The sequence below is a fragment of the Elgaria multicarinata genome, chromosome 2 (genome assembly GCF_023053635.1).
Source record: "Elgaria multicarinata webbii isolate HBS135686 ecotype San Diego chromosome 2, rElgMul1.1.pri, whole genome shotgun sequence".
Classification (NCBI taxonomy): Eukaryota; Metazoa; Chordata; class Lepidosauria; order Squamata; family Anguidae; genus Elgaria; species Elgaria multicarinata.
The window spans coordinates 43961799-43979351 of record NC_086172.1 but is presented as its reverse complement, the minus strand read 5'-3'; the positions used below and the strand labels follow the sequence as shown (position 1 = coordinate 43979351).

At 41.5% G+C, this 17553-nt stretch overlaps 1 protein-coding gene across 1 annotated transcript in view; it reads left to right on the top strand.

Moving 5' to 3' along the window:
* The window catches only part of LOC134393279 (collagen alpha-1(XXVIII) chain-like), a 55128-nt gene that overhangs the window by 11951 nt on the left and 25624 nt on the right, over positions 1 to 17553 (top strand). Inside the window, exons 7-14 of the mRNA XM_063118308.1 lie at positions 2212 to 2238; positions 2468 to 2512; positions 3688 to 3732; positions 7512 to 7565; positions 11147 to 11215; positions 12371 to 12439; positions 13694 to 13762; positions 17082 to 17150. Coding sequence (XP_062974378.1) covers positions 2212 to 2238; positions 2468 to 2512; positions 3688 to 3732; positions 7512 to 7565; positions 11147 to 11215; positions 12371 to 12439; positions 13694 to 13762; positions 17082 to 17150 — 447 coding nt within the window. The remainder of the gene's footprint in view (positions 1 to 2211; positions 2239 to 2467; positions 2513 to 3687; positions 3733 to 7511; positions 7566 to 11146; positions 11216 to 12370; positions 12440 to 13693; positions 13763 to 17081; positions 17151 to 17553) is intronic.

Genomic DNA, 17553 nt, shown 5'->3' with positions numbered 1-17553 from the left:
GTGTTGGAATAAGAAACTGGACAATGTATTGATCAAAATGGGTTTTAAGCAAAGCTGATCATTGTTTGTACACAAAACAGGATGGTTCAAATGTAGTGTATTTGCTGATTTATGTAGATGATTTGTTACTGGTTTTTAATGAAGAAGAACAGAAAAACACATTTGTAAACCAGCTGCAAAGACATTTTGAGTTAAAAGACCTTGGTTCAGTGAAAAGTTATTTGGGAATGCAAATTTCAAAAGATTCTAACACAGGGTCATTTCTGATTGAACAAAGTGGCAAAATTAAAAAAATTGCTGGAAGAACACAGCATGGAGAATTGTAAAATTGTTGCCACTCCTATGGTCACTGATTTTCAAAATCAGACAGACAGTACTGAAATGGAAGACATACAGAAATATCAGAGTGTGATTGGAAGTTTACTTTATCTAGCAAACCTAAGTAGACCAGATATTACATTTGCTGTAAATCTTTTAAGCAGAAAAATGACAAAACCTTCTGTAACTGATTGGACAGCTGTAAAACGTGTATTGAGATATTTAAAAGGTACAATCAATTACAAATTGGAAATATCTACACACAAAGATGGAAATTTCTGTGTTTATGCAGATGCTGACTGGGCTAACGCAATTGATAGAAAGTCTACCAGTGGAGCAGCATTCTTTTACAATCAATCCTTGATTGATTGGTATACAAGAAAACAAAATTGTGTAGCAACCTCTAGTGCAGAAGCAGAATATATCAGCTTATCTCTGGCTTGTAATGAGATTGAGTGGTATAAACAATTATTTGCTGATCTAAGGTTGGAAATTGAGACACCAGTAACCATATTTGAGGATAATCAGGCATGTATTAGTATGGCTACATCTGAAAAGTGTAAACCAAGAACTAAACATGTGGATGTTCGTTATTCTCATGTGAAAGATATAATTCAGAAGGGCTGGATTAAGCTTGAATATTGTCCATCTGAAATGATGTTGGCTGATTTATTCACAAAACCAGTATCAATGGTAAAACACAAAGAGATGCTTTTAAAGCTGGGTCTCAGATTGTAACACAATTTAAACAACATGCGCAAGAGGAGGACTGTTAAGTATATGAAAAGAAATACTTGCTTAGTCATTAAAATTGTGTGTGTATGGCTATCTCAGGGTTAAACAGAGAAAGTATATCTGTGGGCAATTACCTTGAGATAGAGGCTGTTCTGGGAACCTTGCCAAGATTCTAAGTTAGCCTCATCACAGCTGTATGTAATGTAGATAAGAATTGTGTAGATCTGTATATAGTTTCTCACTTGTGTAAAATGGAACTGATCACTGCTTACTGATCACTGCTCTATGATCACTGCTCTCTGTGTATGCCTCAGTGTGCTGATCTGAACTGAACTGCACAGAAGCCTGAAGGAAATAAACCAGCTCTGCTGTGTAAGACCTGCGTGATGTGTGTTTGTTTCTGAGCACAAACAGAGTTCCAGAGGGAGAAAAGTTCTGGCACAATAACCCAACAAAACACAATTTCTGTCATGTTCTCACGCTCCTGTAAAACAAGAACCAGTTTAAAAAATAACTTAGCAATGTGTGTGCAAGTGCTGTTTCCACAAATGTTTTGGATCCCTTATGTGGTTCCAAATCACATCTGCATCAGGTGCTTGATCAGGTAGCTACACTGCCATCCTTTCAAACCACCCAAACTATCTAGCGCTGTCAAGTTCCACATGGCTTCCTTCAGAAATTGGTTGGATGCCCACCTAGTGGACTTCTGTGGTGCCAGACATTTTTATACCCGTAGCAGAGATTAAAACAATGCCCCCAACCCTATTCTGTACAGGAGCTCAATTCATGGTAGTGTTTTTTTTTAAAAAAAAATCACACAGAAAGGGGGATTAGAAGCAGGAAAATAGCAACCCCTCTGAAATCTGAAAAACATGTTTTTTCTTGGTTTTCTGGGGCTTGATGCTTGTAAAACAGAGGGAGAGGCTACAGCCTATTTCCCACCAAAGGCAATGGGATCCTGATCACAAAATGCAACTCAAGCAATCCTGATAGAGCCTGCTAGGAAATCCCTAATTTCTGTTGCCCACTCCAAAACTTCAGAATAGGTGGGCTAAACATTTCTATTTAATCAACAAACTTTCCCCCCACGATTTCTTAACTAAGTAGTGCCAGGACTAATGGAATTAATATGTACTTTTGTGTGTGTTTTTCCATAAGGGGAAGTCTGGATACAAAGGAGAAAAGGTAAGTATATTTTTCACCTTCTGATTAACTATCTGTTGCATGCCAGTGACCAGCCATCTTGATTTACTGGATTTAAGGACAAATAGTATAACATCTGAACTATATACTCCAGCAACAGAACATAATGGGAATGGGTAGGGAGAAAGCACTGAAGAGATCAACTCAACTGGCGAATTTTTAATGGAGAGATAATGTTAGTGATTTATTGCACTTTTGTTTTTAATCTAAGGGTGAAAGAGGCGAATGTGGAACACCAGGAATAAAAGGTGACAGAGTAAGTAACTATCTTATGGTTACTACGCAGAGGGGGGATTAATATAAGACATTTTACAGGCAATTGGGAGCTGCATCCCTCATAGAGCTGCTAGGCCTGATCCTGTAATAGTACTGTAATCACTGTGCAAATTTGCTTTGCTGAGGTGAGAGTAGCCTTGCAGTGGCAGGACCATGTAAACAGGGGCCATGTCTTGATGGTGGTGCATCGGCGCTGTGAGCTCTTAATCCCCCCCATATGTGTTCCTTCGGGCTATCTGCATGGCAAGGAACTGTGCACATCATTGCACAGGTGCTGGGGTGCGTCCGCGTGCCCCCTCCCCACTTGTTGAAGGGTGGTTTTTTGTTTTGTTTTACTATTTTAACGTTTATGCACATCTCCGCTGTTGGAGAGGTGTGGAGGTGTCATTCTATTGGGCGCTGGGGTGCATCCCCGGTACCTAGAGGGCAAAGCCACTGACACTTAACATGAATTATTGAGAGTTCTCCACTGGGACGGAAAAGTCGTCTCGCAGAACTAAGGGCATCACGTTATGCTACGGTGGAAGAACTTGCAAAGTGAGTTCTGAATGGCTTACCTGGAACCATTGTTTGAAACGTCAGAAGACCGCCATGCCAGAGATGCGCATAAATGTCAAAATAGTAAAAAAGAAAAGGGGCGCGGATTGCCAAGGAACAAAGTCAGCAAGCAAAAGCCGCTAAGCCCTGGCAAAGGCGTTTGGTAATGCAACCATTGAATGACACTGGCCCTCCCCCGCCCCTGTCCAGCTGATGGTGACCAATCAGGGGGTGCCATTGGCTAGGGCACACCTCTGCCACAGCCCTGAAGCAAGGCAACAGATGGCAGATGCCATCGTCGCCTTGTCACAAGCCGAAAAAGTTGCAGCAAGTAGCCAACTTTTTAAAACCGGAGCTTCAGGGGTTTGCCCTTGGATGGCTCCGTAACGGCGGCTGTGTCATATAAATGACCTGTAGCCACTGCGGATCCACCCTGGGGCAAATCCCTCTTCAAGACAAGCCCAGGATTTTAAAATATCTGATCTGATCTTAATTTTTCTGCCCCTGATTCAATTATCCTTGCAACATTTTTGCCCAGATGTTTCTTGTTAGCTATTGACTTATTCTATTTTTATATAGTATATAGGTTCAAGTATAATTTCTTCTCTTATCATTCAGGGTCCAGAAGGTCCAGGTGGCCCAAGAGGTCTTCGAGGTCTCCAGGTAACAGATAGTGCACACACTTTCCTTTGAGACCATGCTAGCTGTCATCTGTCTCAAGCTAAATGGCCCTTCCAATTTTACTCAAGTATATGTTGACATTTTGTCACTGATGCCAACCTATGTCTCATCTTTGTGGGGCATTTATCAATAAGCACCATGTGGGGGAAATTGTGAACTACAATTTGTGAAGTGCAGTGGAAGTTTATTTGACCACAAATATCTGGGGAAGGAAGCCAATGGCGGTTCTCAGTGCATGTCCTGGTGGAAAAATAAACACTCAAGAAGCACTTCACAAGTGATGGTATATACCAGTCTTCCTCAACAAGGTGGCCTCTAAATGTTTTGGACTACAACTCCCAGTATTCCTGACTGTTGTATGGGGCTCATGAGAGTTGAATATCTGGAGGACACCCAGTTGGGGAAGACTGGCATAGACTGTTTCCTACATGGATACTCCTGTAGGGAAAACCTATGTGTGTGAAAAGGTTTTCATTCATTGGAACTAGGGAATAGTCTTAGGCAGCACATTTAATGTGAAGTTATTTGTACACAATATCCTTGGTTAACAAGATGATGAAATGACTGACCTAAATTTGATCTTCCTTTCCATCCTGCATTAAGAAGACTATTCTCTAATCCTAGGGTGACCATATTTGGGAAACCAAAAAAGAGGACACCTAGTGTGTGGGGGGTAAGCAGCTTTCTGAGTCCTGCAGAAAGTACGTTATTCCCCCGCCACCTTAAAGAACCCGATTGGAGTGGAGGAAGGGAAATGATTTCATTCTGCACCACCACCATCCACTCCAATTGGAGCCTTTTCTATAATGTCCACGAATGACCCACTTTCCCCTTTAAGACCTCAATTGGAGCTTGGGGTGGGGGAATGATGTGCCTCAAGAAAGCATGTCATTCCCTCCTGCCATGCTAATGGCAGCCTTAAAGAGGAAGGTGTATCATTCCAGGACATTATTGAAAATTATAGAAAATCCCCCCTGACACCATGGAAAGAACAAAAACCAGGACAAATCCGGGGAAATCCTGACAGTTGGTCACCCTACTAATCCTCACATAATGTTAATGGGGCTATGTGTTTTAAGAGCTCTGCAGTGGTGTTGCGTCAGTTATACGACATAGAAGCCATTTCACAGCCACTGTGGGGCTTTCCCCTGACTTTTCCCGCCGGAGAGAGGTCGCTATGGCTCTTCTACCATCTGACCTCACTTCAGCCTAGTGAGCCAAATGGCCGCCGGAAAGCCCGTGCTGCCTCCTCCAGTTAAGATTACTCACCGCCACTCCACAGCAGCAATACAATGGGGTTTGGCAACAGAGCGGCACCAACATGGAGTCATAAAGGCAGGGTCAATTTTAACAAGACAAAACTAGCATATAGTGTTTTTTTAATGTCAGAGACCAGGAAATACCTATATGCATGCCCATTTTTTTAACTAATAGGCTAATGTGATTAAGGGAGCAAACCTATGCCCCCACCTCAGACAGTGTTCAGTTTCTGGGCTCCAAGATCAGAAACAGGGCTCTGACCTCGGAGCCCAGATACCACGCTCCCCTGCCCTTATTCCCCTTCCCTTCACAGCCAGCATGGTTCCGGCTATAAGCCCCGTGCGGCTCCCATCACTTCTCTGTCGTCGTTCCGACATCGCTTCCTGAAAACAAGAAGTAACGAGGCCCATTCAGTCCGGCAAGAGAAAGCAGCAACCGGACTTTTTCTGGGGGTGGGTGGGGGTTGCAGCGCAAGGAAGGCCAGAAGGGGTGGAGGATGCTCAAGAGGCAACCGACGTCATGTGAGCAATCCGTGAGTGCCCAGTAACGAGTGTGCAGTAAAACGCTTGTCGGATGGAGCTTTATGCCTCTGTGCTTGGAAACAGAGCATAGAGATGGAAAAAGGGGGCGTTCCCAGGGGAAGGGAGGAGACTGGAGCAGCAGCCATACAACATTTCCTATAACCACCCCAGCCTCCTTCCTTCCGCCTTCGAAGCGCCGCTGCTAGACGGCCGAAATCACCTGCCTAGAAGAATTGAAGGGTGGCTGGAGAGCAGAGGCAAAGATCATTTCTGCACTCCAGAAGTCATCCTGCATTAGATACTCAGCAGCTTCCAAGTTTTGAGAACAACATGGCTATAGGATAGGACAGAGATTTCTGTGCGCAATGATACAAAAGATTGTGTAATCAGTGGAACATCAAATTATTTTGTCTTCTCAGCCCTTACAGGAATAGACTTAATTTGAAATCAGCCTTAGTAGTGGATGGTCATACTAGATTGTAAGCCTATGCGGCAGGGTATTGCTATTTACTGTTTTACTCTGTACAGCACCATGTACATTGATGGTGCTATATAAATAATAATAATAATAATAATAATAATAATAATAATAATAATAATACTAGCCTTATTAGATGTATTATTTGCTTGGTTTCCAAAAGAGAACAATGATGAAATGCTTTATGAAATCGTATGGTTCTAAAATAAATATCTAAAAGCTTCTGAAAACTGTCTCTAAAACCAATGAGAACTGGTTTTAACAAACAGGTCTTACCTTTATTTTGGAAGGTACTAAGATTTGAAGGGTTGATTCCATCCAGGTGCCCACAAAACTTTCCAAGAAGAGAAGTTACTGAGGGGAAACTGAGTCTACCCAGACCCCATGTCACTCAAAGCCCCCACCCAATCAGTTCTTCCCTTGCTCTCATCAGTGGAAAGTACTTTTCCAAATATATCCTGCTTTAACCAGCAAGACATTGCTTTCCAAATCTTTTCAGGATATTCTTTCAAGTCAACAGCAGCAAACTAAGCAATGAAAAACTAACCCTTTGGTCCTATCAATCTTTCCAAATCTGTTGGAATCCATTAACAGCCATTCCCAGTACAACGCAACTTCTTTATGAACCCAGAGATTAAGAATGTCATCACACGGGGGGAAATTGCATTTGCTCACTGTCGCTTCTCCACCAGCGCGTTTGTCCCTCATTACTTCCTCTTTTGAAAGAGGAAGTAAGCAACCTGCACATGGCCTGTTCAGTGGGCCATTTTGATCACGCTGCTTCTCCTGTACACAACAGAAGTTAGCGGCAACTTCCATCTTTAAAAATAAGTCGGATTTACAGGGGTGGTTTTTTTTGTCACACAAAGAAGGCTAGAAGGGGTGGGAGGTGCACAGGAGGCAGACGACGACATGAGAGGGACCCGCGAAAATCCGTGAGTGCACAGTAATGAACATGCAATAAAATGCTCGTCTGATGGAGCTCTAAGAAAGACAGGTTGAGAAGTGAAGTGATGGCCACTAATTTGGATGGCTTTAAAAGGGGGTTGGATAAATTCCTGGAGGAGAAGGTTATCAATGGCTACTAGCCCTGATGGTTATGTGCTACCTCCAGTATCCGAGGCAGTAAGCCTGTGTGCACCAGTTGCTGGGGCACATGAGTGGAAGGGTGCTGCTACACTGTGTCCTGCTTTGTTGGTCCCTGGCCGATAGCTGGTTGGCTACTGTGTGAAAAGAGTGCTGGACTAGATGGACCCTTGGTCTGATCCAGCAGGGCTCTTCTTATGTTCTTAAGACTAGAGGGTAGGTGATTCTTCCTTGAGAATGTAACCAGCTTTCAGCTATATAGCCAAATAACATAATTACTTATCAATGAATGTACCATTTTATGTGGATTGTAATAAATCAATAATATCCTTGCTTATCCAAACATCTTCACTTTAAAGCCATAAAATATTGTTAAAGCCATAAAGCATTCTTATCACATCTTACTGTTTTAACAGGGTCCCCAGGGTCTGTCCGGAGATCAGGGGCCAGAAGGAGTGCAGGGATCAAAGGCAAGAATCATAACATTCATTTTACTTTTTAACGTCATAAGATATCACAGCTACATTTGTAATTTTACCGCAGACTTTGCTTCCCCTTATGTTGTTTGATTCACAGGGCTTGGATGAAAGTCCTCCTACAAGAAAAACAAAACCTTTGAAGCTCTTCAAAATGAAACAAGATAATTGTAGAACGTAGTTTATGGTGCAGCACATGTTTAGCCAGAACTTGGATAGGATTGGGTGGATGCTGGGACTTGTAGGACTTTTTTCTGTCTAAACATGCATAGGATTGCAATGTTACTGTATCTCACTGGGCAACACAATTAGAAATTATGGACAACATTTGCGCATGTAAATATTTTGAAAATGGACACTGTCAAAATGGCATTGGGATGTTCAGTACTTGGCATCCAAAGGCAACAGTATTTAACAACAATTACAGTTTGGTTTGCCTGAAGATAGACTTTTTGCTTTTTAACAATTATCTCCAGAATTTGAAAACAGTTGCTACTTTCTTAATCACGCTAGTCAAGATTTTATAAGGCAAATGTAAAAGGTTGCACAGGCCAAGTTTTAAAACGTGTTTTTTTTAATTTTGTTCTTGAATGTTTTATCCTTGGCTTGATTGATAGGCATTTTTATAAAAATTAGTAACCTGTATTACGGAATGTTATCTTTAGGTTGAATTGAATCTTTAGTCTTGTATTTATTAATTATTTTTATTGATTTATGTCTGATTTGTTCCCTTTTATGTTTGCAATATATTTGTTATTTTTTTTCTGTTATATTGTGATGACCTACAATTATAAACCATGGAACTGAATTGAACTATTTAACAGTAAAGAGAAAAACATTTTCCGTCTAAAAATCAAAATTATATATTCAGATTGGTATCTAAAGAGGTATGTGTGTGTTGTATATGTGGTGTTGAAACCACTGTTATTAATTTTCCTACAGCAGAATCCAGAATTTTTAAGAAAATCATGATTTAACTACACCAGTGATAATAGGATCAAATATTATATTTGTCAGTAATATACATAAATCTGATATAGCTTATTTATATCTGTTGGTATGCATATATTAAGGTAAAACATGCTACTATTAAAATTTTCCTCTACTATGAATTCTAACCATTTTAGCTAGACTGAAACTGACTCCTCAAGAGTGTCTGCAAAATCACCAAAGGATCAGCAGGAATTGACTTCTTTGTTGTTGCTTAATATAACAGTGAAATGCAGCATCAAGCTAGAAATGTACACCTTCCATAACATTCCACATTGCAAAAATCTCCTTCAAGGCACTTCATTTACATTTTTGAATGGCTTCAAGCCGCAGGGAAACCATTAAAGTCTGGCTCATAAATAACATCTCGTTGAGACTTTATATGACACCTGAATTTCTTCTCTAATGTATGAGAAAGCTATTTTACTCCAGGCCATCTCTCCCAGCAATGACACAGTACGTGAGTACTGTTTAGTAGGAAGTTGATTCACACGGCTGCTTTCTTCCACTTTGTCATGATTTTTGTTCCCATCCTGTACTGAGATCCATGTGGAATGCAGTCTTCATAGCAATGCAATGTGCACTTGGCTTTCTGGCTGCTGCACATACAGCAACCCCCAAAAATATGTTTCAGGTGTGATTTCCATGTGGATCTTGGCATGGGGGGCTCATTCCAAAATCCATTCCATATTGGACAAAAGTGGCGCATCCTAATTTTACATTTAATGCTTTCAACCCCCATTAAAATTGTCATATTCTGACATGAGGCCTAACTAGTGGTGTGAGTTTTTCCTGAATCCTTGGTTCCAGAGATCCTTTGGGTAGATTTAGTTCTCACTCCAATGTTGTCCCCAGGTGCACCTATTTACTTTATACCAGTAAAAATTAGCTCCCTCCCCTGCACAACAAATAACATCAGGGAGAAACTGATACTAATGGGTGGGTTTTTCTTAACGTCAATTTCCACACGGGGCGTGTGTGTGTGTGTGTGTGAATTTTACTAAGATTGCAGCTGGTGATGGGAAGGTTAAACCATCCCTCCATCCACACTGTGGTGCTGATGATGATTGCCCTCAGGGTCAGCCCAGGACATTTTGCTGCCTGAGGTGAAGAAAAAGTCCAGGTCCCCTACCCATTCCACATATGGAATCTGCTTTTCTTTCTTTCTTTTTTTACAATCTTGCCATTCTCCCTCATCCCTTCTCAGCGCCCTGTGCCTCAGGGTGGATTTTTAATTTCTTTTTCATAGAAATTTGGGGAAAGGACACCAGAGGGTGTCCCAAACGTGGTTGTTGTTGTTGTTGTTTTGGTCCTGCACAAGTGCACAGGAGTGAATGTCCGGTGCTAGGAATTTTGCATAATTCCTCAGTTTTACTGCTCTGCCATGAAATGTGTGCAATTTTCCCTCTGCTTTACTGCTGTGCTGTGAAATTTGTGTGGTTTTACTGATCCACCTCATTTGTCTGCCTTGAAATTTGCATACATTTAGTGATCCTGCTCACTGCTCTGTAACCCATATGTATATCTGACAGCTCGCAACAGAGATGGAAGTGAATAGAAAGAAGTAACAAGCATGAAGCAGGGTGGGGAGGAGATGAAAGTTGCAGGAACGGAGTAATTTTAGGGGTGCATGTTATTACTTAAGTAGATTGTGAAGCAGCCTTTTTTCCTTTTCCTTTTTTTTTTAAGAAAGGTATTCTCTAGCAAGGGAAGCATGGAAGTGACAAGGACAGTGACAATTATTTCCTTTTTGCAATCTGATGCTGCGGCGATGGAGTTTCATTCAGGAAGTGCTGAAGTGGAGGATGAAAATGACAAGGACTTTGACATTGGTTATGCTGGGCTCAATAGCAGACAGGTGGTCTTGCGCTCCCGTGCACTTGCACAAGCCAAGACCCTAAAACACAATAAAAATGAAAAGCTTGTAGATGCATTTCAGCATCCACAAGGGCGCAGAAACAGAAATTTCTTTGACAATCTGATAGGGGAGGGAGGAATTTCACTCATGAACCTGCAACCTGAGTGGACTATTTGCCGAAAGGGTGCTGACGTAGACGAGGAAATGAGGTGTTCTGCTGCAAAGGCCCCTGGGATACCTGCTGGCAATGTGGACTGAAAGGGACTGAAAAAAGCCATGACTGAGCGGGCAATCATTCGTTGGGAGTAACAGACAACCCATCCACTCACTGTGGCTTATTCTCAGGGTGGCTTAGTGTGACATGCAAACTCACCCTATATAAATTTAATACATTAAATAAATAAATAAATAAATAAATCCTTGACTAACCCTAAACTTAATGCTCAATAAAAGATCACAACATGGAAAATCCATTCATCCCTATTATCATTCTACTTTCTCTTCCATTTTTTTCATATTTATATGCGTTCCCCATTCTTGTTACTTTTCTTTTAATTTTTAACTCCCACTCCCACTCCTGAAAATCTGCCAGGATTACAATTAAATAAAGCGTTACGATTTATATTGCAAATATGTTAAATTCAGGGGTGGGGGAGGAGCAAGTTTGGTTTCTTTAAAATCCAGTTCGAAAATGTAAAGCAATTATCTTCGTTTTGCCTTTTTAAAGGGTGAAAGAGGCCTCCCTGGCCCAGCTGGATTGACTGGAGAAACTGGAGTCGGATTGCCTGGCCCAAAGGTAAAAATGCCAATCATATAGCCCGCTGTGCAAAAGAACAAAAAGAGCAGCTGCTGAAATAATATATGACTGGATAAAAACCTAAACAAGAATAAATGATGTCTTTGTAATACCTGAAAGGTATTCTGGATACAGTTCAAATTCATACCACTAAAAAACGCACAACTCACAACATTGCACTTTGTAACTCTCGGCAGTTCATTGATAAGCAAACTTGATTTATATATACAAAGTTGTTAGTCCTTGGATAAGACTTGTTTCATTTCTTTCTAGTGTTCTGAAGATTATAGGTTGGCCGTGTGTCATCTTTTACGGAGGACAGTTCTCTATTTGAAGGGTTGCCAGTGAACTGTCCCCTTTTTATAGGCATCCTCTGTTTGAAGGGATGCCTTGCTTAATTAAAGACAAAGGACCCTAGGAAGTGTTGCCTATCAACAGCACATGGACAGGAAGCTAAACAAGGAGGCGCACAGGCCACCTGGTTACACTCTTCCGTGCTATAGTGAAATCTACTGTATTTCTATTTAAATTATAATAATTATTTCTAAATTTGCATCTATACATATAGATTATCACAGGCAAATGTCATGAAAATCTCTGTCCTCTTTTATCCTCTTTTTGGGTGATGTATTCCTTCTTTTTTGGCAATTCATAAGCAGCCACCCTACTCAAGAACATTATATCAAATCTCAACCTGAACATACCCGAACACTACGAGGGCCCCCTCCGAGTGCCACCTCCAAGAGAGGCTCGGAAGGTGGCAACAAGGGAGAGGGCCTTTTCCAGTGGTGCCCCCCTGACTGTGGAATGAGCTCCCCACAGAGGCCTGCCTGGCACCAACACTGTCATCCTTTCAGCGCCAGGTTAAGACTGCCCTCTACTCCCAGGCATTTAATGGCAGATGACGAGGCATTTATGCCAATTGTCTAAACAGGTCTAGTATTTTATTGAAACTCTTTTTAGCTGTCTACATTGTTTTAAGTTTTGGATATTTAAACTTTTATGCTGTATTTCTAATGCTTTATTTTATTATCTTTATGAATTGTTGTAAACCGTCCAGAGAGCTTCGGCTATTGGGCAGTGTAGAAATGAAATGAAATAAATCCATTATCTTTTATTCAAACCCAAATATAACATACCTTTTTTCCCCTGAAGGGTGACATTGGTTTGACAGGAAGACCAGGCCCTGTTGGTCCACCAGGAATTGGAGAACCAGGTTTACCGGTACGTACTGTCCATAGGAAAATCCCATAAAGTGAATGCCCCTCTGAAAGGACTATTGGTGCCCCTCTGAAAACAAGCATTGTTAAAATCAAGCCTTGAATAAGAAGAATGGTGTAAGGGAGTGTTGTTTTGATGACAGGTGTCCTTGTTTGGGAACGGAGTGATAGGCCTTTGGTCTGGTTCAGCAGAGCTCTTCTTATGTTCTAAATTATAGCCATTCTTTTCACTCTGAGGCATTTTTTGGGGGGTGGGGGCAGATAGAAAATATGTGTTCAAACCACTTGCATAAAATGTATGTCTTATTTCAGCTTAAATCTGTCAGTGGTGGCTTGGGAGTTTTAGAGCAAGGAATAAATGTCAGGAATGTCAAGTGCTTCCCCCCCCCCCAAAAAAAAACCGAAATAACAACAGTGATACGAGATCACAAGAGTGCCAGGTTGTTTTGTGCCACTTGCCTAATGTCCTTCCTTGTCATTGCAGTGATCTTGTATCAATGTTGGGTTTTGGCTGCTCTTAGTGCCTCTTTCTTAATGGCAGGAATATGTCCCTAATCTACACCAAGCAGGATATTGCACTATGAACATGGTATGAAAGTGGTATATAAGAGGCAGGAGCCACAAGACTGCTTTATAGCGGTATTGAAGTGCACTGACAACTGTTGGGGCCCACTGACACATACCATATACTGCTTCCATACCACTATATCCTGCTTGGTGTGGCTCCTGCCTTTTATATACCGCTTTCATAGTGCAATATCCTGCTTGGTGTAGATCAGGCCTTGGTTTGGCCTTGAGATTTTTCTAGTCAATATCCTCCGCAAACACAATGATATGGAAAGAGTTCTCCAGAATGTTGCAAACCAGTAGCTTTCCTTCCCCCTCAGGGAATCTTAAAGCATTTGCTTACCTTGAAGGCTGTGAGTGATCCCATAAGAATCTATTATTAAAGTTGAGCTTATGCTTGACTGCTTTGTTGGATTACTACAGGATGAACCTTGCAGGCTCACATTTTAAGCCTTTTATTCAGCAATGTCAGGGGGTGGGAATGACTGCTAGTATAATCTGGTATAACTTGTTATTGCTGCAGTTCATAGTTGCTTGCTTTTTGATGCATTATGAATGTAGTATTACTCTAGCAATTTGGGGCAGGTTGGAACTAGGCTCTAAACCGCAGAGAGGTATAAAGATCACACTTTGATTGATTTTCTATTGATTTTCACAGTTTTCTGAGTTTCTTTTTCAAAAATGTTTACAGGGACCTCAAGGACCACAAGGTATTCAGGGAGAAAGGGGATCACTAGGAGAAGGACTTCCAGGACCAAAGGTACAAAGAGGTGTTTTTAATGCTATGTTAGTATTTAAATAAATATCCTTCCAAGTTTTTTATCTAGCCATTATCATTTCCATATGAGAATGGATTGTATCAAATTGTCTCCCTCCACTCACAGATGGCTCTTAGCTCCAGCAAATGGTTCCATGAATGGAAGGGGGAAGGAGGCCACATTTATTTATTTACAAATTCTTCCTTTATCTTCTGCACTGCTCTTGTGCTGTTCCAAAGAGTCCCCTTGGATGGACACTTAGCATGCCAGGCCATTATGGAGAAGGAAGGCTGTGTACACCTCCAACATCTCTGTCCAGAATATGATTTTGCATTTCTCGACCAAGTGGAGAGGGCAGGGCAGGTTGGCAATAGGGGCATTGCTGACAGTCTTCACATTCCTCATAATGGAGGAGGTGCTTGCATATAGAATCACAGAACCATAGAATAGTAGAGTTGAAAGGGGCCTCTAAGGCCATCCAGTCCAACCCCATACATACGTATATGGGTTGGAGGAGCCACTATAGCGAACCCTCCACACATGGGAGCTGTGCCTCTACAGCAGGAGTGGACAACATGTGGCCCTCCAGTTGTTTTGGCCAGGGCCAGGCAAAGCTGGTAATAGGCCTGGGCCAGATAGGAAATGTAGGCCCCATTTCAAACTGCTCATTAAGTATTTGTTAGTCAGTTCTAAACACATATGAACTAGAACGATTTATAAAAAAGGTAATGGCAAGCACTTTTATTCAAGATGTATATAAGACATCGCTTCTTCACATTCAGAGATGCTTTATGTGCTTTTCGTTGGGCAAATTCATCATCAACAACAGAAAAATCAAGCAACTTTGCCCAGGGGGACTCGGAGTAGGCCCCCTCAAAATCATAGGCCCATGCCAACTGGCCCCACTGAGCCCCCCTCTGCCCAGCCCTGGTTTTGGTCTACAACTCCCATCAGCCCTAGCCAGTTTAGCCAAAGATGGGAATTGCAGGCCAAAACATCTGGAAGGCTACAAGTTGCCCACCGCTGCTCTAGAAGGAAAGATCATTCCCTTGACGTTTTCATTAACACATGGTATAGCATCTTGTATACAGAGAGATGAAAATGTTAATAGCAAAATGGCTATAAAAATCTAACCATTCCTTGGATGCTGTGAAGCAATGGCTTCCCAGTGAAAATGGAGCAGCACTTCACAACAGCTTAGTGAAGTTAGGAATGCATTCACAAACTGACTACAAAGGAGATTTAAGCAGGCAGAATGAATGTAATTGACCAACCTGGAATTTAGCCAAGACTTCAGTATTAATAGAACTCAGGCTTGCTTCTAAAGAAAATAGACCATGAAATGGGTATCAACAGAATTGTGTATAATTTTGCCTACACTTTTACACAGTAAAATGTATCCAGTATGTTTCCTTCTCTAGACAAATTAAAATGTGGCAATCCCCATTTTTAAAGAAAACAAGTCAAAAGGAAACATGCAAACACCAGAACCGTTTCTTAAGGTCAGGGAATATTACTTAAAATAGCAGCTTCTAAAATTAGATAGGGAAGATTAGAAGTGAAGAATATGACTACTAGTTACCTAGCTGAGAGCTCTTGGAGCTTGTCTTGATGAAGCGTTTGCCCCGGGGTGGATTCGGAGTGGCAGCAGGTCATCTATATGATGCAGCCGCCATTGTGAAGCCATTCGGGGGCAAACCCCAGAAACTCTGCTCTAAAAAAGTCAGGCACTTACCCCAACATTTTCGGTTGCGGGGCCGATAGCGCCCCCTGATTGGTCGCCATCAGCTGAGCTGGACAGGGAAGGGGGGCGGACCAGGAGCTCCAACTCGGGCTCCGCACTGTAAATAAATAAATATTTTTAAAAAGCGGGGTATGGGAGGAGAGGAACAGGGTAGCTTTTCTGCTACACAACCTCAAGGTGGCACTGTGGTATAGCAGAATAGCACAAATGCACAAGTAAAAAGCAATTTCTTTCGCTTTTACAGTTAAATGCTATATTTCCCCTGCTCTAAGAAAACTTGCTGAAAGTGCTCTTTAGATGCAGAGGCAAAACTGGAGGGTCACAACAGCATCTAAAGAACCCATAAACAACCACGAGTAGGAAATTATGGGAGCATGATAAATGTCTTGTGTAGAAAACCTCTAAAAAACCCAGGACTTTTACAGTAGTGGCTCCAATTTTTTGGCATTTTTCCCACAGGCAAGCTTACCAGTGTACACTCCTACTACAATGTCTGGGGCATTTTTTGGTCTCCCATAGAATTGGAGTTCCCTGTTTTGATGGTTACTCTGAACAATACCCAATGGCTCCCTTATGTGAGCTCTGCCAAGCTGCTCCATTCCAGAATTGAGTAGAATCATAGAATAGTAGAGTTGGAAGGGGCCTATAAGGCCATCGAGTCCAAACCTCTGCTCAGTGTAGCAATTCCACTCATTTTGGAGCTGGCTCCTGGAAATGCCAACTCTCTGTTGCGTAAGTGGTGAGCGCTGCTTGCGCAATGGAATCAGCAGGGCTGGCTGCTCGTGGGATGGATGTGGCAGAGGGCCCTGCCCATGGATGAGCAGCATTGGATAAGGCCCAGGGCTTTCTCACGTTATGTTAGAGCTACATATTTTACGTAATATATTTTAAACTATAGTGTCCCGATTTCACACAAAGAAGGATGGGTAAAAATAACTTAAATTAATTTATATATATATATATATATATATATATATGACAATTACAACGTAATTTTTCTTCAAAGTGCTCGAACAATCCTATATATTCCTACTACACATGTCTACTCACAAGTAAATCCCAGTACCTTCAATAGATTTTACTCCCAGGTAAGTGGGTCCAGGATTAGAGCCTCATGCCCTTATATAGTGAATATTTAGATTTAGGAAGATCAAGGAGGCCATGTCTTTTTTATGACACACATTGATTGAACTTTCCCCACCGGTTCAGGAGTAGACCAAACATATCTGTAATGGAGAGAAGAGAAAACACTGTATTTATCACTGTTTGTGATGACTTGCAGATTGAACAGTGATTTCATCTGGAGAGAGAAAGCCCTCTGATGCACAAGAACAGCCTTCCCCAACTTGCTGGTGTCCAGGTGTGTTGTACTACAACCTCCATCTTCCCCAATCAGCATGGCCAAAGGTTGGGGAAGGCTGTACAAGAGAAACTTCAGGCACTTCCTTTTGCATTCGTAGTGTTTTGAATTATATGATTACATAAACAGCAGTCAGTCCATTTGAATTTAATAGAATCCGAGATTAAAGTACAGATCACATTTGCTAACTACCATGTAATTTCGTTTTTCCCTTTAGGGAGATCGTGGCTTTGATGGTCCAAAAGGACCTCGGGGCCAACCAGGCATTGGCATAAAGGGTGAAAAGGTGAGCAGTAAATATGCCTGGAGATTTACAAGTCTAAATAAACCTGAATGCCCCGTGACTGATACTAGACACAAAGGGTGTAATGAAGCAAAATAAAGAATTTGCGTTTTCAATAGATGTTGAACAATACTGTAGTTTGCAGATAGATTTATGTCCAATAAACTATCCAAAGCCTATTTTAACATCTCTTCACAGTAAAGCGTGAGTTGAAATAAGAAGTGATTGATTCTGTGGGAAAGTTAAGTTCTGGAATGGAAAAAAAAAGCCCCTAGAAACTGTACATGTTTCTTACTGCAGCAGACAGCATCTATAAAGCTTCCTGTTTAAATGTGCCCTTAGAAAATATAGAATAAGTTTGTCAGCTCATCTGTATGGAGGTTATGCTAGTGGCTTCAAAGGAGCT